Source organism: Zonotrichia leucophrys, chromosome 2 (genome assembly GCF_028769735.1).
Source record: "Zonotrichia leucophrys gambelii isolate GWCS_2022_RI chromosome 2, RI_Zleu_2.0, whole genome shotgun sequence".
Lineage (NCBI taxonomy): Eukaryota > Metazoa > Chordata > Aves > Passeriformes > Passerellidae > Zonotrichia > Zonotrichia leucophrys.
The window spans coordinates 153,121,898-153,142,427 of NC_088171.1; the positions used below are offsets into that span (position 1 = coordinate 153,121,898).

The window sequence follows — 20,530 nt, forward strand, 5'->3', positions numbered from 1 at the left end:
CAGATAAAAGGGCTCTGTAATCACCTGTAAATTGAGATGTGTGTATTTGGGAGCTATCCCACAATAAACAAACACTTTCTAACTCTAAACTTTCAGAGAGTTTTTGGATATCAAAATCCATCGATCAATATCCATATTGGGAATGGGATGTACCAAAGTCATGAATGTGTATTTGTATTTTGGGTATTCAGTACTTGTATAGATAAAAGGACTCTTTAATCACCTGTAAATTAATACTTGTACAGATAAAAGGGCTCTGTAATCACCTGTAAATTGCAATGTATATTTGGGACCTATCCCACAATAAACACACACTTTCTAACTCTAAACTGTCAGAGAGGTTTTGGATATCGGTTCTGAAACATAGAGTCAAATCCTCGTCTCTTCCTTCAACATAAAACCCCTGTGACCACGCTCCTCACAGCTCTGTCACACAGACAAATCCTTTTCCAGCCGCACAACCAAGGACACCCTCACAGCCTCAGGCCCAAAAAGTGCAAACAAAAGCGAATTGAGGAGAGCAAGCTGGGAGGATGTGGCTGCATAACCTGTAATTGCAGCTGTAATTGGACAATTAGCCCCGATATGCAAACGAACCCAAACTTATAAAAGAGTGAAAAGTCATGACCCATCATCCATCTGGGGTGTAACCATGGCTGGGCTCTGGCACTGCCCAAGGCGTGTCCTTTGAAGGCCCTTTAATAAATACCTGCTTTATTTAACCCAGTCTGGCCTCTGTCCTGGGGATGGTGGGACACAGAGCACAGCCCGGGTGTGTGTGTGGATGCTCCTGGGGGCTGTGTGATCCCACACCACCCTGGCACTCCACAGGGCACGGGAATGGTCCTAGGGATGGATGAGCGGCTGTTCAGACCTGGGGGCAGCAGCAGGAGCTGAGGGAGAGCTTTCCCCTGGCTCTGGGTCCTCTCTTTGAATTCTCTGGGTCTCTGCTTTTTCCACGGCCACTGTGCAGGTAGAGACCCCTGACACGGACATCTTTTATGGAAAATACTTTCTTTAGAATTTCTTCCTCCTGAGAAGCTGAGAGGCCTCAGGAACAAGATGTAAACATTGATTATCTGCTGATGTGGAATGAAACAGGTAAATCTTTGATTGGCCCATGTTAGATGTTTCTAGTTAATGACCAATCACAGCCCAGCTGGCTCAGACAGAGAGCCGAGCCACAAACCTTTGTTATAATTTTTTGCTATTCCTTCTTAGCTAGCCTTCTGAAGAAGTCCTTTCTTCTATTATTTTAGTATAGTTTTAATGTAATATATATAATGAAATAATAAATCAAGCCTTCTGAAACATGGAGTCATATCCTCATCTCTTCCCTCATCCAAGAACCCCTGTGAACACCAGCACAGACCCCAAACACCCTCCTGTCACCCTCCTGTCCTACAAAACCAGGCTCTGTGTTATTTAATGAAGAAATCACAGATGCATCATGGAATCCCAGGATAATCTGGGTGGGAAGAGGCCTTAAAACCCATCTGGTCCCAGCCCCTGCCACAGGCAGGGATGCCACCCACTCCCAGGATGTCTCACGTTGTCACCTGGTCCCCTGTAAACACACTCCCAGCATCTCCAGCACGGTGCAGCAGCGATGAGGCCACAGCCTCGTAAAAGCAGCAGAATCGAAACCCAGAGGATCTCCTGGGGAACACCCACGGCCCGTAAACTCCTCTGAGTGACACTAATGACACGTTATCAGGGTCGCAGCTCCAGTGCCTGGCTGTTTACTGAGCACTGGGGATGTCTCTGAGTCACTGCTTTGATCCATTGAGTCCTGGATTGATGCTGGGGCGGAGGCTCCGCGGTGGGGCTGAGATTCACCCACAGCCCCAGCCCAGCCCTGCTGTCCGGGTCATCCTACTCACCATCATTCCACCAGCGATCTCCTGGAGAGTCCCTCAGCCCAAAGCAACCTATGGACTACCTTGGCCAGAGCCCTTGGACAAGATCACATCTGTCTCTCCACAGACAAGATGAAAACCATGGTGAATGACATCAAGAGAGAAACTGACAGCTGGCTGAGAGGACTGTTCAAAGGCTGGGGACTCGGGCTGGTTGGGATCTGTTCTGAAAACGGTGATTTTAGTATTGTTTATTCTAGTTGTTGTTATTGTCGTTGTTAGCATTGTTTTCGGGCGAATCAAACGCATGGTTCTCAAGTTAATTTCAAGCTCATCTCCCCCTCCTGAAGTCTACCATTTGGAAGCCCTCAGTGCTCCAGTGGATGACATGGAAGCCTCAGTGGAAAACAGTGACCCGCCTGAAGCAGAGGAACCGATTTACCAACCAGGTAAGGAGGGAGAAGTCTCAGGGGACAAAGGACACCTGGATGGCCCAATGTCCCCAGGGCTGAGAGGCATCTTCTGAACTCTGCCAATCACACCACGCCCCTGCTGGAATGCCAAGATTGACGGACAGCACTCAGCAGGGGCAAGGGAGGGGAAGGGAGAGGGTATTGGCACACCTGGGGAAAGAACTGGGATACTGAGACAGGCTATTACATCACACTGCAACATCCAGGGACCCTCCCCGTGGCTCTGTCCCACTCCTGTCCATCCCTGCCCAGCTCCGAGGGTGCAGGGGAGGTGATGGGCTGGCTGTGCTGCCTGCCGGGCTGGCACTGCCCACTGGAGCGTGGTGTCAGTGATCCAGTGATTCCCACTGCTCCAGCCCCCCTGCTCCAGCCCTGGATCCCAGTGATTCCCACTGCTCCAGCCCTGGATCCCAGTGATTCCCACTGATCCAGCCCCCCTGCTCCAGCCCTGGATCCCAGTGATTCCCACTGATCCAGCCCTGGATCCAGTGATTCCCACTGCTCCAGCCCTGGATCCAGTGATTCCCACTGCTCCAGCCCTGGATCCAGTGATTCCCACTGCTCCAGTCCCTGGATCCAGTGATTCCCACTGCTCCAGCCCCGACTGCTCCAGCCCTGGATCCAGCGTTTCCCACTGCTCCAGCCCTGGATCCAGTGATTCCCACTGCTCCAGCCCCCCTGCTCCAGCCCTGGATCCCAGTGATTCCCACTGCTCCAGCCCTGGATCCAGTGATTCCCACTGCTCCAGCCCTGGATCCAGCGATTCCCCCTGGATCCAGTGACACCTCTGTAGGACACGGCTGTCGTGTGAACACCCTGCACCGCCAGCCCGTTTCCCAACCGCAGCCTGTCATTAGCAGCTCTCATTAGCAGCTCTCTAATCAGCCGCCGGGGCCGGGGCTGGGCCGATCACGCAGCTCCCGGGGCTGGCTCGGCCAGGAGGCTCCGGTGGGAGCGGTTTTATAGCCGGGGCCAGCCGGGGTGGCCCCAAAACAAGGGGGTCCCCAGCCTATAACTGCCCCGGGGACAGAAATCACACCAGTACCCCCAGAACAGCACTGACACTGGGAGGAAAATTACACCAGTGCCCCCAGTACACCACTGGGGACAGAAATCACACCAGTGCTCCCAGTACAGCACTGAGGAGGGAAATCACACCAGTGCCCCCAGTACAGCCCATCCTGGGGACAGAAATCACACCAGTGCCCCCAGTACAGCACTGGGGACAGAAATCACACCAGTGCCCCCAGTACAGCACTGGGGACAGAAATCACACCAGTGCTCCCAGTACAGCCCATCCTGGGGACAGAAATCACACCGGTGCCCCCAGTACAGCACTGACACGGGGACAGAAATCACACCAGTGCTCCCAGTACAGCCCATCCTGGGGACAGAAATCACACCAGTGCCCCCCAGTACAGCCCAGCTCCTGCCCTCTGCCTCCTCTCCAAGCCCCACTGCTCCAGCCCTGGATCCAGCGATTCCCATTGCTCCAGCCCCGGATCCCAACGATTCCCACTGCTCCAGCGATCCCGCAGCCCCGGGTCGGTCCCGCAGCTCCCTCTGTTTCCCTCCCGCACCCCAGCTCTGCTGAAGCACCGGGGACACAAAACGCGTCACACAGAGCAGCAGCTCCAGCCAGCCCTGGTGACACTCGGTCACTTTGTCCCTTCCCAAAAAGGACCAAGTTCTGCCGGGAGATCTCCCGCTCACCGATCCCGGCAGTTTCAGCAGCTCTGCCCGGAGCTGGGGATGGGGGCGAGGTCCCCGCTCCCCGTGCAGGTCCCCTGTGGTGGCCTCGGTGACCCCAGGTGGGCTCTGTCCTCTGTCCTACCTCCTGGCCGTGAATCCAGAGAGGCTGGATCGCCGGCAGGCTCCGATGATGATGATCCTGATCCTGATCCTGATCCTCCTCCTCCTCCTCCCGCCGGCTCCCAGCCAGGTGAGCGGAGGCGCAGGTGCCCGATTTAAATCCTGCCCTTCCCTGCCCCTGGGGACGGCAGGGAGCCCTGCCCTGTGCTGGGTGGCCCTGTCCTGGACTGGGTGGCCCTGCCCTGGCCTGGCACACGGGAGCAGAGCTGGAAAACTGACCTGGACCGGGCATGGATCTCCCCCAGCTCCTCTCAGTGCCTGCTTTAGCTGCAGGTGCTGTCACAGTGAGCGTTCCAATGCCACACGGGCCACCTTCAGGGTGTGGTGGGATGCCCTGGAAGCCCTGTCTCCACAAATGAACCAATGTCCCTTTGGCAATTGTGGTGGTCAGCCTCAGAAAGCACATCCCAGCTGTTGGAGTAATTACACCAAAAACTTGAATTTCTGCAGGCAAAATAACGGGGAGTAACATTGTGCTTTGGAGGATCACCTTCTCTCCTATCATTAGCTGTAAACATAAAACAGAAGTCCTGTCAACCTGCACAGGTGTCTGTGCCTCGCTACGTGTGACTGCCCCAGTGGGCTCCTTTGGCTCCTTGTACCTGGAACAGGGTCCTGTGTGACTGTGTGTGACTCTGTGTGTGTGTGTGCGTGTGTGTGTGTGACCCTGTGTGTGGCTCTGTGTGTGTGTGTGTGTGTGTGTGTGACCCTGTGTGTGACCCTGTGTGTGACTGTGTGTGACTGTGTGTGTGTGTGTGTGTGTGTGTGTGTGACCCTGTGTGTGACCCTGTGTGTGACTGTGTGTGACTGTGTGTGAGACCCTGTGTGTGTGACTGCCCCTGTGGGCTCCTGTGTGATTCCACGCACCTGCAATAGGGTCCTGTGTGACCCTGTGTGTGACTGTGGCTGTGGTGTGACCCTGTGCAGGTCCCTGCTGTGACAGTGTGACCTTATGTGTGACCATGTGACCCTGTGTGTCACTGTGTGACCTTGTGCAGGTCCCTGCTGTGACTCTCCATGCAGGTGACTCTCCTGTGACTGTCCCGTGAGCCTGGACACACAGGACAATGCTTGTGTGAGTCATGGGTGGCTCCCCGTGCGTGGGGACACAGGTGACACACGGAAAGCTGCCCTCACCCAGGTGTGCCCGTGTCCTGGGTGGCTCAGTGCCTGCCCCGGGGACAGGAGGGGCTGCGTGCCCCGGCCCTGCCTGTCCGTCTGTCCTGCCCCGGGGACAGGAGGGGCTCCGTGCCCCGGCCCTGCCTGTCCGTCTGTCCTGCTCCGGTGGCAGGAGGGGCTCCGTGCCCCGGCCCTGCCTGTCCGTCTGTCCTGCCCCGGTGGCAGGAGGGGCTGCGTGCCCCGGCCCTGCCTGTCCGTCTGTCCTGCCCCGGTGGCAGGAGGGGCTGCGTGCCCCGGCCCTGCCTGTCCGTCTGTCCTGCTCCCGAGCGCATTCCTGCTGGCGTGGGCGCTCCCCAGACCGGCTGAGCGGCTCCGGAGAGCTTCTCCCTCTGACTCACCGGGAGGGGGCTCGGCTGCGGGGAGCGCACCTGGCCCAGGTACCTGTGCTAGGGGTGGTGGCTCTAGGACCCTGCAGGGAGCGCACCTGGCCCAGGTACCCTGTGCTGTCCTGGGGGGAATTGGCTCCAGGACACACCTGGCCCAGGTACCCTGTGCTGTCCTGGGTAGGGGAAGGTAACTCCAGGACCCGGCAGAGAGCGCACCTGGCCCAGGTACCTGTGCTGGGGGTGGTGGCTCTGGGACCCTGCGGGGAGCACACCTGGCTCAGGTACCCTGTGCTGTCCTGGGGGAGTGATGGCTCCAGGATGCACCTGGCCCAGGTACCCTGTTCTGGGAATAGGTGGCTCTAGGACAATGCGGGGAGCGCACCTGGCCCAGGTACCCTGTGCTGTCCTGGGAGGGGAAGGTAACTCCAGGACCCTGCAGGGAGCGCACCTGGCCCAGGTACCTGTGCTGGGGGAGTGATGGCTCCAGGACCCTTCAGGGAGCACACCTGGCCCAGGTACCCTGTGCTGTCCTGGGGGGGGGAAGGTAACTCCAGGACCCTGCAGGGAGCGCACCTGGCCCAGGTACCCTGTGCTGGGAATAGGTGGCTCTAGGACAATGCGGGGAGCGCACCTGGCCCAGGTACCTGTGCTGGGGGAGTGATGGCTCCAGGACCCTTCAGGGAGCACACCTGGCCCAGGTACCCTGTGCTGTCCTGGGGGGGGGAAGGTAACTCCAGGACCCGGCAGGGAGCGCACCTGGCCCAGGTACCCTGTGCTGTCCTGGGGGAGTGATGGCTCCAGGATGCACCTGGCCCAGGTACCCTGTTCTGGGAATAGGTGGCTCTAGGACAATGTGGGGAGCACACCTGGCCCAGGTACCTGTGCTGTCCTGGGTGGGGGAAGGTAACTGCAGGACCCTGCAGGGAGCACACCTGGCCCAGGTACCCTGTCCCCATGGGGTGATGGCTCCAGGACCTGCTCTTGAGGCTTCGCTCCCCACTCTGGAGCTCGTCCCTGCTCTCAGCTCAGGAAATTTCCTCAGAAAAATGTTTCTGAGCAAAATTTTAAATGTTTCATTCAGAAGGAGCTGAAGCATTTTCCTTCTTTGTGTTTTACCGCTAAATGAAATTAAAATTGTTAGATCTTTAGGAAAATGTTAAGAATGAGCGTGTTTCTGGGCAAAATTTTAAATGTTTCACTCTGAAGAAGATGAAGCATTTTCATGAAAGAACTTATTTGGGTTTTTCTGATAAATAAAATTTAAATTATTAGATCTTCAGGAAAATTTTAAGAATGAGTGTGTTTCTGAGAAAAAATTTAAATGCTTCATTCAGAAGAAGATGAAGCATTTTCATGAAAGAACTTATTTGGGTTTTTCTGCTAAATAAAATCCAAATTGTTACATCTTCATATATAAAACTTGATACAACCGAGTGCTAGGTGAAATATTTGCCAACCGTTTTTACTCTGAGCTAGGAAAAAAATTATTTCCACCACATATTTTTACAATTAAAAGAAGAAATGTAAATGGAAGGGATATAGCTTTATTTTTTTGTTAAAAAACAGCACCTCTTGGTCAGAAAGCAAGGAGGTTTCTTAAATCTTTTATAGCAGTAATTTCAGCACAACTGGAACTTCACTAAGTGCATTTTTCTTGTCATGGGCAGAGAGTGACAGGACAAGGGGCGGGGCAGTTTTTAACTGAAAAAGGGGATTTATTTAGAGGAGATACTGGGAAAAAATCCTTCCCTGTGAGGGTGGGCAGGCCCTGGCAGAAATTGCCGGAACCACCTGTGGCTGCCCCATCCCTGGAAGTGACCAAGGCCAGGTTGGATGGGGCTTGGACTCCTGAGGTTCCTCACACGGGGCGCCAGTTGTGGGGGTCCCAGTTGTGGGGGTCCCAGTTTTGGGGGTCCCAGTTGTGGGTTTCTCTGGGTCTTGATTGAAGGCACCTGAGACAGTAATCCATGTTCAGACTCAGGTGTTTATTATTTCTTACCAGTAAAACAGTCTCACTGCTGTGAGTTCAGCAGCTTTTCATTAGAAGGCACAGAATGGCCAACAATCTCTTATTCCAAGGGCTTTTAAGACTAAACTATCCAATTAAGAACTGACACCTGGATTATTTTCCCTTTTAACCCAATAACTTATCTCAGAGCCCACAAGACGGACTTTTCTGTCCAATTACAAAATACCACCCAAACCCATGAGGAAGAAACCCAGGACAACACCCTGTGCCCTCCACCTTGCTTCCATCCACAACACATTAAAAATCCCAAAACCTCAATTTCGCACCAAGTGATGCACCTACACTGCTCTCTATAATCTATTTCACACTTTTGGATTATACTGGGATATTGGGAATATATTTGGGGATTTGGGGATATTGGGATATTTCTGGTAGAGGGCACAGAGCCCTGGTTTGAAAAATGCCAATCACTTGTTTTTAGAATTTCAAAAGTTTAATAGTAACAAAATGGTTTTAAAAATGGTAATATAATTAAAGTAATAATAATTTGGACAATTAGTATTTAGGACAATATAAGAAAATAAAAAACAAAGAGTTAGGGACAGTCTGGGTACCTCATTCTGGGCAAAATAAGACTGAAAAAAGACCCACGTTAACAGAGGATTAACCCTTAAAAGCAACAGCCTGTTGCATATTCATACACCTCATCCATGATGCATAAATTCCATTCAAACACAGGATTCTGTCTGGGCAGTGTCAGCTTCTTCCTCTGAATCCTGACGGCTCTTCAGGGCTGAGAGAGGCAGGAAGAAGTTCGTTTGTTCTGATGATGGAGCAATAAATTCTTTTTCTCTAAAAGCTTCAGGTGTCCTGTGGCTGCTCTCTGGTGTGAGTCCTCTCTTAAAAAAATCATGTTACATAGCATAGTTTCAATTTTAACATTATGTCATAACCCAAAACCATATTCAACACAGTACTTAAGAAAATTAACACAGCATCACTTTCTAACACAACACATATAACATTCATTTGAATATTTGCCAAAAGCCAATAACAAAATTCACATTTTTCTCTCCCGGGATGCCCCCTGGGCTCCCTGGCTCACCTGCAGCTGCTTGGGAGCCTGGCACAGACACACCTGGGCCCAGGTACAGCCAGCCCTGCGGCCTCACCTGCCGGAAGGTGTGGGAGTCGTGGCTGGAGCACCTCGGAGCCACATCAGAGGCTGGGAGATTCCTTTCCCAGGGATGGTTCAGCGCTGGGGCGTTTGGGGAGGGTTTTCCTGCACTGATTGATTTGGGAAACCTCCAGGGGTGGAGCTCAGGTGCTGACACCGCTCCCAGCTCCCTTCCAGCTGGTGCTGAGGATGCCTCAGGTTTTGGCTTTTCTATTTTTCACATTCTGTGCTGCTTTAGTGCGTGGATCTGGGCTCCATATTAGGGTACGGTGAGCTCTCTGCACAGAGTAGGGAGAAAAACAATTCCTGCTCTAGCTGGGGACCAAGGACAAATGACCCAAATTTCAGGTCCAAGAGCACAAACACCGTGGACTGAAGAGAGAAAAACAAGAAGGATGGGACTTCATGGGCTAAAGCTGTAATTGGACAATTAGCTCCAATATGCAATTGGACCAAAACTTACGAAAGTGTGAGACCCCATGAGCTGTTGTCCCTTTTTGTGGCCATTTTGGATCCAAATCTCAGCCCCAAGTGTGACAGTGGTCACAAGGGTTTTCAGGGTGAGAGGTGAGAATGTTGACCTCATGTTCAGAAGGCTTGATTTATTATTTTATGATATATATTCTACATTATAACTATACTAAAAGGAATAGAAAGGAAAAGTTCTCAGAAGGCTAGCTAAGCTAAGAATAGAATAGAAAAGCAATGAATAACAAAGATCTGTCTCTCGGCAGAGAGCAAGACCCAGCTCTGCTGTAAGTGGTCAGTAAATCCAAACATCCACAGGAGACCAATCACGGATCCACCTGTTGCATTCCACAGCACCAGATAACCATTGTTTACACTTTGTTGGTGAAACTTCTCAGCTTCAGCAGGAAAAAATCCTAAGAAAGGATTTTAATGCAAAGATGTCTGTGACACCCCAAGAGCACAAACAACATGGGCTGGAGAGAGAAAAACAAGATGGATGGGACTGCATGTTCTAAAGCTGAAATTGGACAAATAGCTCCAATATGCTAATGGAGCAGAACTTATAAAAAGTGAGACCCCATGAGCTGTTGTCCATTTTTGTGGCCATTTTGGGTTGTGCTGCCCAAGGTGGATCCATTGTGGCCCTTAAAAAATCCCAACTTTATTCTTCAGCTTTGCCCAAGATGGATCCACTGAGGCCTCTCAATAAATCCCAACTTTATTATTCAGCTGTGTCTGGTTTCTGTTCTAGGCCAGCCTTCACAAGGCATCACTGGAGCACAGGTCCCTGAGCCCCTGTGTCTGCTGAGGAGTTTTAATGAGGAGGAGGATGCACAGAGCATCCTCCCTGCCTGCCCTGGGGATGGCAGCTCCTGCCCCTGGAAATACCTGAGCACAGGCAGAGCATGGCAGAGCTCTGGTTAATCCACACTCGGAGTGTGCCCGAGAGAAACGACAGTGAATGACCCCTGGGTATATGAACAGGGTGGTTTTAAAACAATGTGATTGTTTTAATTCCTTAAAATAAAATTAAATTTAAGTGCAAAGGAAGGATGTGACTGTCTTTGTTATTGTCTATAAAAATATAAAAGTCCATATTTCTTAAGAAAATATATAAGGAGAAGAGAGAAGGAAAGAGAGAAAAAAGAAAGCGAGAAAGAAAGCGAGAAAGAAAGCGAGAAAGAAAGAAAGAGAGAAAGAAAGCGAGAAAGAAGGAAAGGAAAGGAAAGGAAAGAAAGGAAAGGAAAGGAAAGGAAAGGAAAGGAAAGGAAAGGAAAGGAAAGGAAAGGAAAGGAAAGGAAAGGAAAGAAAGAAAGGAAAGGAAAAGAAAGGAAAGGAAAGGAAAGGAAAGGAAAGGAAAGGAAAGGAAAAAGGAAAGGAAAGAAGGGAAAGGAAAGGAAAGGAAAGGAAGAAAGGAAGAAAGGAAGAAAGAGAGAAAGAGAAGAAAGAGAGAGAGAGAGAGAGAGAGAGAGAGAAGAGAGAGAGAGAGAGAGAGAAGAGAGAAAGAGAGAAAGAGAGAAAGAAAGAAAGAAAGAAAGAAAGAAAGAAAGAAAGAAAGAAAGAAAGAAAGAAAGAAAGAAAGAAAGAAAGAAAGAAAGAAAGAAGGAAAGAAAGAAAAAGAAAGAAAAGTAGATAATGGGGGTCTGGACCCGAGGCGAATGGTCCCTCGGCAGGGCGAGACCCTGGGCAGGGTGACAGGGTTTTATCTTAGGCGGGGTTTGACCCTCGACAGGGCCGGACCCCGGGCGGCACTGCTGTCACCTGCCTGGCAGGTACCGGTGTCACTGCTGTCACCTACCGGGCAGGTACCGGTGTCACTGCTGTCACCTGCCTGGCAGGTACCGGTGTCACTGCTGTCACCTGCCTGGCAGGTACCAGGGCACTGCTGTCACCTGCCGGGCAGGTACCGGTGTCACTGCTGTCACCTGCCTGGCAGGTACCGGTGTCACTGCTGTCCCCTGCTGGGCAGGTACCGGAGGTGTTTGCGTCACCTGCTCGGCAGGTACCAGGTGTTGGAACTCAGGGCGTCCCTCTGGGTGTCCAGAGTTGCTGGGACCCCTCCCGGGGGGCTCGGAGACCATGGCACACAGCCCAGAGCACCTGTGGGTTTGATTATGACCCATGAAGCAAATTGCCAGCTTTGTATGAAGACCTGAAAGAAGTTTAAATAGTGTAATTATAAAATTATCACTAGGTGATAAGTAGATTTTGGTGTTTTTAGAATGGGGAGTTTGGGGACAAGATGGAGGGATTTGGGCATGTCCAGCCTTTCTTCTTCTTCTCTACCTCCATCTTCTGCTGCGATGTTGGCACTTTGGGATTGGTTTAGAATAGAAATTCACTGTCTAACATAGGTGATAGGTATTGGAAAGTAATTGTAAACATTGTACATGTAGTTTGTGGTATAAAGAGATAACACCACGCCGAGCTCAGGCAGAGTGCCTCTGTCTGTCCTGTTGAGCGGACCTCAGCTGGACAGTAGAAAAATTTTATAGATAAGACACAATAAACAACTCTGAGACTGAGAGCTGAGGAACTCTGACTCGTTCTGTGAACGTGTGGGCCAAAACAGAGACTTTTCACCCGAAACAGAGACTTTTCAAAAATCTCAGGGCTGCGATTAACAGCAAAACTCCCGAGAACCAAGGCACTGCTGTCACCTGCAAGGCAGGTACCGGTGGTGTTTGTGTCACCTGCTGGGCAGGTACTGGTGTCACTGCTGTCCCCTGCTCACAGGTACCGGTGGCATTTCTGTCACCTGCATGGCAGGTACCGGCGGTGTTTCTGTCACCTGCCGGGCAGGTACCGGTGGCATTTCTGTCACCTGCATGGCAGGTACCAGGGTACTGCTGTACCCTGCTCGCAGGTACCTGCAGTGTTTCTGTCACCTGCTGGGCAGGTACCTGCAGTGTTTCTGTCCCCTTCTGGGCAGGTACCGGTGGCATTCCTGTCACCTGCCGGGCAGGTACCGGTGGTGTTTGTGTCACCTGCCGGGCAGGTACCTGCAGTGTTTCTGTCACCTGCTGGGCAGGTACCGAGGCACTGATGTCCCCTGCTCGCAGGTACCTGCAGTGTTTCTGTCACCTGCTCAACAGGTACCGGCGGTGTTTCTGTCCCCTGCCCGGCAGGTACCGAGGCACTGATGTCACCTGCCGGGCAGGTACCGGTGGCATTTCTGTCACCTGCCCGGCAGGCACCAGGGCACTGCTGTACCCTGCTCACAGGTACCTGCAGTGTTTCTGTCACCTGTTGGGCAGGTACCGGTGGCATTTCTGTCCCCTGCTCTGCAGGTACCGAGGCACTGATGTCACCTGCTCGCAGGTACCTGCAGTGTTTCTGTCCCCTGCTCGGCAGGTACCGAGGCACTGATGTCACCTGCCCGGCAGGTACCGGTGGTGTTTGTGTCACCTGCTGGGCAGGTGCTGGTGTTTCTGTTCCCTTCTGGGCAGGTACTGGTGGTGTTTCTGTCACCTGCTGGGCAGGTACCTGCAGTGTTTCTGTCACCTGCTGGGCAGGTACCGGTGTTTCTGTCCCCTTCTGGGCAGGTACCAGCGGTGTTCCTGTCCCCTGCTCGGCAGGTACCGAGGCACTGATGTCACCTGCCCGGCAGGTACCGGCGGTGTTTCTGTCACCTACAGGGCAGGTACCGGCGGTGTTTCTGTCACCTGCCAGGCAGGTACCAGCGGTGTTTCTGTCCCCTTCTGGGCAGGTACCGGCGGTGTTTCTGTCACCTGCCGGGCAGGTACCAAGGCACTAATGTCACCTGCCAGGCAGGTACCGGTGGCATTTCTGTCCCCTGCCCGGCAGGTACCGAGGCACTGATGTCACCTGCCCGGCAGGTACCGGCGGCCGCCGCCCCTGCTCCGCCTCTCCCCTCCTGCCCGCACCGGCGCCTCGCGCAGGAAAGAATAACAAAAATAACAAAGTTCCCTTTGAAGAGCCACTTGGAGCCGGCCCATCCCCGCGCCCAGGGGACGGGCACGGGCAGACAAGTGTACGGACAAAAATGCTCTTTATTGCGGCTGGGAGAGATTGCACAACCCTGATCTCTGTGGGAAAGGTGTTATCAGGTATCCTGTGCCTGACTCGCGGTTCCTGGGAAAAAGGGATGGGCCAGGCTTTTCCTGGTGCTCAGGGCACCTGGTCTGTGGCAGGGCCCGGGAGGGAAAGGATCTGGGGGGGCTGGGGTGGCGCCAGGGCTGCAGGGATGGTGCCAGGGCCACTGTGGTGGTGCTAGGGTCACTGTGGTGGTGCCAGGGCTGCAGAGATGGTGCCAGGGTCACTGGTGTGGCACCAAGGCTGCAGAGATGGTGCCAGGGACACTGGGATGGTGCCAGGGCTGCAGGGATGGTGCCAGGGTCACTGAGGTGGTGCCAGAGCTACAGGGATGGTGCCAGGGTTACTGGTGTGGCACCAAGGCTGCAGGGATGATGCCAGGGTCACTGGGATGGTGCCAGGGCTGCAGGGATGGTGCCAGGGTCTTTGGGGTGGTGCCAGGGTCACTGTGGTGGTGCCAGAGCTGCAGGGATGGTGCCAGGGCCACTGTGGTGGCACCAGGCCTGCAGAGATGGTGCCAGGGTCACTGGGGTAGTGCCAGGGTCACTGTGGTGCCACCAGAGCTGCAGAGATGGTGCCAGGGTCACTGGGGTAGTGCCAGGGTCACTGTGGTGCCACCAGAGCTGGAGAGATGGTGCCAGGGTCACTGAGGTGGCACCAGGCCTGCAGAGATGGTGCCAGGGACACTGGGATGGTGCCAGGGCTGCAGGGATGGTGCCAGGGTCACTGGGGTGGTGCCAGAGCTGCAGGGATGGTGCCAGGGTCACTGGGGTGGTGCCAGGGCTGCAGGGATGGTGCCAGGGTCACTGAGGTGGTGGCAGAGCTGCAGGGATGGTGCCAGGGTCACTGTGGTGGCACCAGGCCTGCAGAGATGGTGCCAGGGCTGCAGGGATGGTGCCAGGGTCACTGAGGTGGTGGCAGAGCTGCAGGGATGGTGCCAGGGTCACTGGGATAGTGCCAGGGTCACTGGGTTAGTGCCAGGGTCACCGTGGTGCCACCAGAGCTGTAGGGATGGTGCCAGGGTTACTGGTGTGGCACCAAGGCTGCAGGGATGGTGCCAGGGTCACTGGGATGGTGCCAGGGCTGCAGGGATGGTGCCAGGGTCACTGGGGTGGTGCCAGGGCTGCAGGGATGGTGCCAGGGTCACTGGTGTGGCACCAAGGCTGCAGAGATGGTGCCAGGGTCACTGGGATGGTGCCAGGGCTGCAGGGATGGTGCCAGGGTCACTGGGGTGGCACCAGACCTGCAGGGATGGTGCCAGGGTCACTGTGGTGGTGCCAGAGCTGCAGGGATGGTGCCAGGGTCACTGGGGTAGTGCCAGGGTCACTGTGGTGCCACCAGAGCTGCAGAGATGGTGCCAGGGTCACTGAGGTGGTGGCAGAGCTGCAGGGATGGTGCCAGGGTCACTGGGGTGGTGCCAGGGCTGCAGGGATGGTGCCAGGGTCACTGGGGTGGTGCCAGGGCTGCAGGGGTAGTGCCAGGGTCACTGTGGTGCCACCAGAGCTGCAGAGATGGTGCCAGGGTCACTGAGGTGGTGGCAGAGCTGCAGGGATGGTGCCAGGGTCATTTGGGTGGTGCCAGGGCTGCAGGGATGGTGCAGCAGCCATGGGAACACCATGCTGGCCCTACCCTGCGAGTGTCCCAAACCATGTCCCAGTGCAGCAGCCACAGTGACCCTGACACCATCCCTGCAGCCCTGGCACCACCCCAGTGACCCTGGCACCATCCCTGCAGCCCTGGCACCACCCCAGCCCCCCAGATTCTGTCCCTCCAGGACCCTGCCACAGGCCAGGTGCCCTGAGCACCAGGAAAAGCCTGGCCCATCCCTTTTTCCCAGGAACCACGAGTCAGTGCAGCAGCCACAGGGACATCGTGCTGGCCCTGCCCTTGTCCCAAACCGTGTCTCAGTGCAGCAGCCACAGGGACATCGTGCTGGCCCTGCCCTTGTCCCAAACCGTGTCCCAGTGCAGCAGCTGTGGGGACACCGTGCTGGCCCTGCCATTGAGACTGTCCCAAAGCGTGTCCCAGTGCAGCAGCTGTGGGGACACCGTGCTGGCCCTGCCATTGAGACTGTCCCAAAGCGTGTCCCAGTGCAGCAGCTGTGGGGACACCACGCTGACACCAGCACAGTGGGATGTTACAGACACACCCCAAGGACTCAGCACTCCCTGTTCCTGTTTGCCTCCGTGGAAGGGAGAATTGCATTTCCATGGATGAGAAAACTCCCGGGAGATGTTATTGTGGGTTTCCAGCAGCTAAAGGGGGCTGTAAGGCATCTGGAGAGGGATGAAGGCCTGCAGTGCCAGCACAAGGGGGGAATTGTGGAGATTCTCAGTTCAGTCAAAAAAAGAAGAGAAACCATTTCTCCTAGGCTGAGCCTGGGAATCTTAGATGAAAGAATTCAAACAATTATTATCTCTCTTTCTGTAACTATTGTTTATGGTTATGGTTCCTCACAGTGTGCTATTCATCGTCACCAAAAAGGTGAGAATTTTTCTACTTTGACACCAATCCGGTCCCACTTAGTGAGTGAGTCTATTAAACTCACTGCTTCTTGCTAACAAAGATTTTTCTTGAGTCTTCTGATCTACCTGAAGCCTGGAGCCTTTCTTTCCATCCCTGGCTGAACAGCATCAGGGAATGGCTTCAAATTGGAAGAACGTAGGTGTGGGTTAGATATTGGAAGGAATTGTTCCCTGGGAGGGTGTGAGGCCTTGGCACAGGGTGCCCAGAGCAGCTGTGGGTGCCCCTGGATCCCTGGCAGTGCCCAAGGCCAGGTTGGACAGGGCTTGGAGCAGCCTGGGAAGGTGGAAGGTGTCCCTGCCATGGCAGGGGGTGGCACGAGGAGACCCCTTCCCACCCAAACCATTCCATGCTTCTGTGACTTCTCTCCCATTAATTTACCCCATCCTTTTCCGAGCCCCTGCAATTCTCTGGGCCCCACAGCTCCTCTACCTTTGTTCCCAGGTATCAGCTGCACAAGCCCGTGGCCAAAAGTCCATTTTCCAGGACATTAACAGGTTAATTAAGGCAAACACCCCAAGGCAGCACATTTAAGCAGGGCAAGTTTCGTCCCATTAAACAGCAGTAGAATTATTCATCCCTGAGCTGCACGGGAGAGTGGCTCCAGGGCTGTTCCTGTGCTCCGGCATGTGGCTGAGTCAGCTCAGGACACAGGAGGGCAAAAGGAGCAGGAGGGAAAGGAGGCTCCACCATGGATGGACAGACAGAAAGTACAGCACAGCCAGGTCCACTCCAGCTCCGGTGAGGATCCATCCCCATGGAGGATTCACAGAGGGAGGGAAAGCACAGCGAGAGAGCAAACCATGCTGGGCTGAGGCTGTTTGTGCTCCAGACAGCCCCGGAAAGGCAGGACAGGCTGGGGCATGGAGAGCAAACACAGATGATGTGTCCCACGCCAGTGACACCCAATGCAAGCCTGGCATCCTGCCCACGCAGGAATCTGCTCTGCACGCTGTCCTGGCTTGAAAACTTGCACCTGAATGTAATCCTGCAAAGCTTCTGGGGAAAATAGCTGGCATATGCAGGAAAAGAGAGGCAGAGAATAAAAATACCACTCATGGCAGCACCCATACGGAACAAAGACCTGCAGTTAAACCTGTGTGAGGAAAATGAGGATGACACATATCACCAAAATGTCCTGAGATAACCCAGCCTGCCTCCTCTGTTCCTCAAAGGCAACCAAGGAAGGATGAACAATGCAGTGCAGCAACACTGCTCAGGGGGAGGCACTTCAAAGCTGCACCTGATGGGGGTGGGTGGTGACAAAGAAAAGAGATCACGAAGGAAATTCCCTCACTGGAGTCATAAATGGTAAAAAAATATTTAGAAAAAGAAAGACAAACACCAGAAGCAAAAGAATTATACACAATAGCAACATTCTTCCCCAAGGCAAAAACAAGGAAAAAAATAAAAAGGTTTTGCAATTATTTTCTAACAATATTGAGGAAATAAAGCCCCGTGTCAGGGTCGGGCACGCAGCGGCGCAGCAGCTGCAGGTAGGTCAGGTTCTCGTGGGTGTTGGGGTCGAAGAAACCCTTTGTGTCGTCGCCAGGGTCAGACAGGATCTGATTCATCTCCTGGTCGAAGTAGCCACGCTTGTAGGCCACCTCCACGGGCAGGCGGTGGCTGTGCACGGGGTCGATGATGCCGCCCGTGGCAATCTGGGCCTCCAGCAGGCGGATGCCGTGGTCCCTGACGATCAGCTCCTTCTTCATGGCCTGGAACAGGGAGATCTTGTCCCCCGTGTAGGGGTCAGAGTAGCCCGTCACGGCCCTCTCTGCTGACAGCAGCTTCTCGTGCAGCTCACTGCCCACCAGCCCAGAGGACACGGCCTCGTCCACTGAGAGCTTCTGGTTCTTGACCGGGTCCACCAGGAAGCCGGTGGCCGCCTGGGCCTCCAGCAGCACCAGCGCTGTTCCCTGCCTCAGGATGCCCTTCCACATGGCCTGGTAGATGCTCATCTTCTCCATCTTGCTTGGCTCAGCCTTGGAGGGCACCAGCACGCCGGCGATGACGCCCGTGCCGTCCAGGTAGCGCTTGACCGAGGCCATCTGCGTCACCTCCTGCACGGTCCTGGCGCCCTGCACCAGCTCGGCCAGCGTGCCCGTGTCGATGATGCCCGAGTCCAGCAGGTCCGAGGCGCTCACCTGCCTCCGGAGGCCCGTGAATTTCACGCTGCTGCCGCGCTGTGCTGCCTCCTCCACCAGCAGGGTGAGCAGCGTGGCCAGCTCGGCCAGCGCCAGGCTCCCGGCCCGCAGCCGCCCCAGCAGCTCCTGGCGCTTGGCCTCGGACACGAACTTGGAGAAGAGCAGCTCCCACAGGGACACCTTCCTGCTGTGGAAGCCGCCAGCTGAGACTTCCACCATGTGGGACTTGAGGGACCGCTCCAGCTCCTGCTCCTGCTCCTGTTCCTGTTTCCGTTTCTCTTCTTTCTGGGACTTTGAGGCGCTACCATTCTGGATGGGTTCAGGCAGGATCTCCTTTTCTGTGGCCTTGGGGACTCCATTTTCACTGTGACCCTCTGCCCTGGTGATGATTTGCACGAGGATGTCGATCATCTGTGCAATGGTGACTGTCCCCGCCTTGTACTGACGTAGGAGCTCCTGGCGCCGGTGCTCAGGGACGTAGCGGGAGAAGAGGAGCTCCCAGACGGTGACGCTCTGGCCCTGGAAGAGCCCCACAGCCAGCGTGGTGCGCGCGGCCTGCAGGGCTCTGCGGGCATCCTCGCTCAGCTGGTAGAGCACGGAGCCCTTGTCCATCAGCTGCAGCATCAGCAGCCCCGTGTCCGGGTCGGGCACGCAGCGGCGCAGCAGCTGCAGGTAGGTCAGGTTCTCGTGGGTGTTGGGGTCGAAGAAACCCTTTGTGTCGTCGCCAGGGTCAGACAGGATCTGATTCATCTCCTGGTCGAAGTAGCCACGCTTGTAGGCCACCTCCACGGGCAGGCGGTGGCTGTGCACGGGGTCGATGATGCCGCCCGTGGCAATCTGGGCCTCCAGCAGGCGGATGCCGTGGTCCCTGACGATCAGCTCCTTCTTCATGGCCTGGAACAGGGAGATCTTGTCCCCCGTGTAGGGGTCAGAGTAGCCCGTCACGGCCCTCTCTGCTGACAGCAGCTTCTCGTGCAGCTCACTGCCCACCAGCCCAGAGGACACGGCCTCGTCCACTGAGAGCTTCTGGTTCTTGACCGGGTCCACCAGGAAGCCGGTGGCCGCCTGTGCCTCCAGCAGCACCAGCGCTGTTCCCTGCCTCAGGATGCCCTTCCACATGGCCTGGTAGATGCTCATCTTCTCCATCTTGCTTGGCTCAGCCTTGGAGGGCACCAGCACGCCGGCGATGACGCCCGTGCCGTCCAGGTAGCGCTTGACCGAGGCCATCTGCGTCACCTCCTGCACGGTCCTGGCGCCCTGCACCAGCTCGGCCAGCGTGCCCGTGTCGATGATGCCTGAGTCCAGCAGGTCCGAGGCGCTCACCTGCCTCCGGAGGCCCGTGAATTTCACGCTGCTGCCGCGCTGTGCTGCCTCCTCCACCAGCAGGGTGAGCAGCGTGGCCAGCTCGGCCAGCGCCAGGCTCCCGGCCCGCAGCTGCCCCAGCAGCTCCTGGCGCTTGGCCTCGGACACGAACTTGGAGAAGAGCAGCTCCCACAGGGACACCTTCCTGCTGTGGAAGCCGCCAGCTGAGACTTCCACCATGTGGGACTTGAGGGACCGCTCCAGCTCCTGCTCCTGCTCCTGTTCCTGTTTCCGTTTCTCTTCTTTCTGGGACTTTGAGGCGCTACCATTCTGGATGGGTTCAGGCAGGATCTCCTTTTCTGTGGCCTTGGGGACTCCATTTTCACTGTGACCCTCTGCCCTGGTGATGATTTGCACGAGGATGTCGATCATCTGTGCAATGGTGACTGTCCCCGCCTTGTACTGGCGCAGGAGCTCCTGGCGCCGGTGCTCAGGGACGTAGCGGGAGAAGAGGAGCTCCCAGACGGTGACGCTCTGGCCCTGGAAGAGCCCCACAGCCAGCGTGGTGCGCGCGGCCTGCAGGGCTCTGCGGGCATCCTCGCTCAGCTGGTAGAGCACGGAGCCCTTGTCCATCAGCTGCAGCATCAGCAGCCCCGTGTCAGGGTCGGGCACGCAGCGGCGCAGCAGCTGCAGGTAGGTCAGGTTCTCGTGGGTGTTGGGGTCAAAGAAGCCCTTGGTGTCGTCGCCGGGGTCAGACAGGATCTGGCTCATCTCCTGGTCGAAGTAGCCACGCTTGTAGGCCACCTCCACGGGCAGGCGGTGGCTGTGCACGGGGTCGATGATGCCGCCCGTGGCAATCTGGGCCTCCAGCAGGCGGATGCCGTGGTCCCTGACGATCAGCTCCTTCTTCATGGCCTGGAACAGGGAGATCTTGTCCCCTGTGTAGGGGTCAGAGTAGCCCGTCACGGCCCTCTCAGCCGACAGCAGCTTCTCGTGCAGCTCACTGCCCACCAGCCCAGAGGACACGGCCTCGTCCACTGAGAGCTTCTGGTTCTTGACCGGGTCCACCAGGAAGCCGGTGGCCGCCTGGGCCTCCAGCAGCACCAGCGCTGTTCCCTGCCTCAGGATGCCCTTCCACATGGCCTGGTAGATGCTCATCTTCTCCATCTTGCTTGG

The 20,530-nt window shown here is 55.3% G+C and overlaps 1 protein-coding gene across 1 annotated transcript in view; it reads right to left on the reverse strand.

The window, feature by feature from the left end:
* EPPK1 (epiplakin 1) overlaps positions 1-20,530 on the reverse strand; it is a 45,309-nt gene that overhangs the window by 3,230 nt on the left and 21,549 nt on the right. The window contains 4 exon segments of the mRNA XM_064703232.1: positions 4,167-4,263; positions 6,047-6,175; positions 6,354-6,422; positions 17,342-20,525. Coding sequence (XP_064559302.1) covers positions 4,167-4,263; positions 6,047-6,175; positions 6,354-6,422; positions 17,342-20,525 — 3,479 coding nt within the window.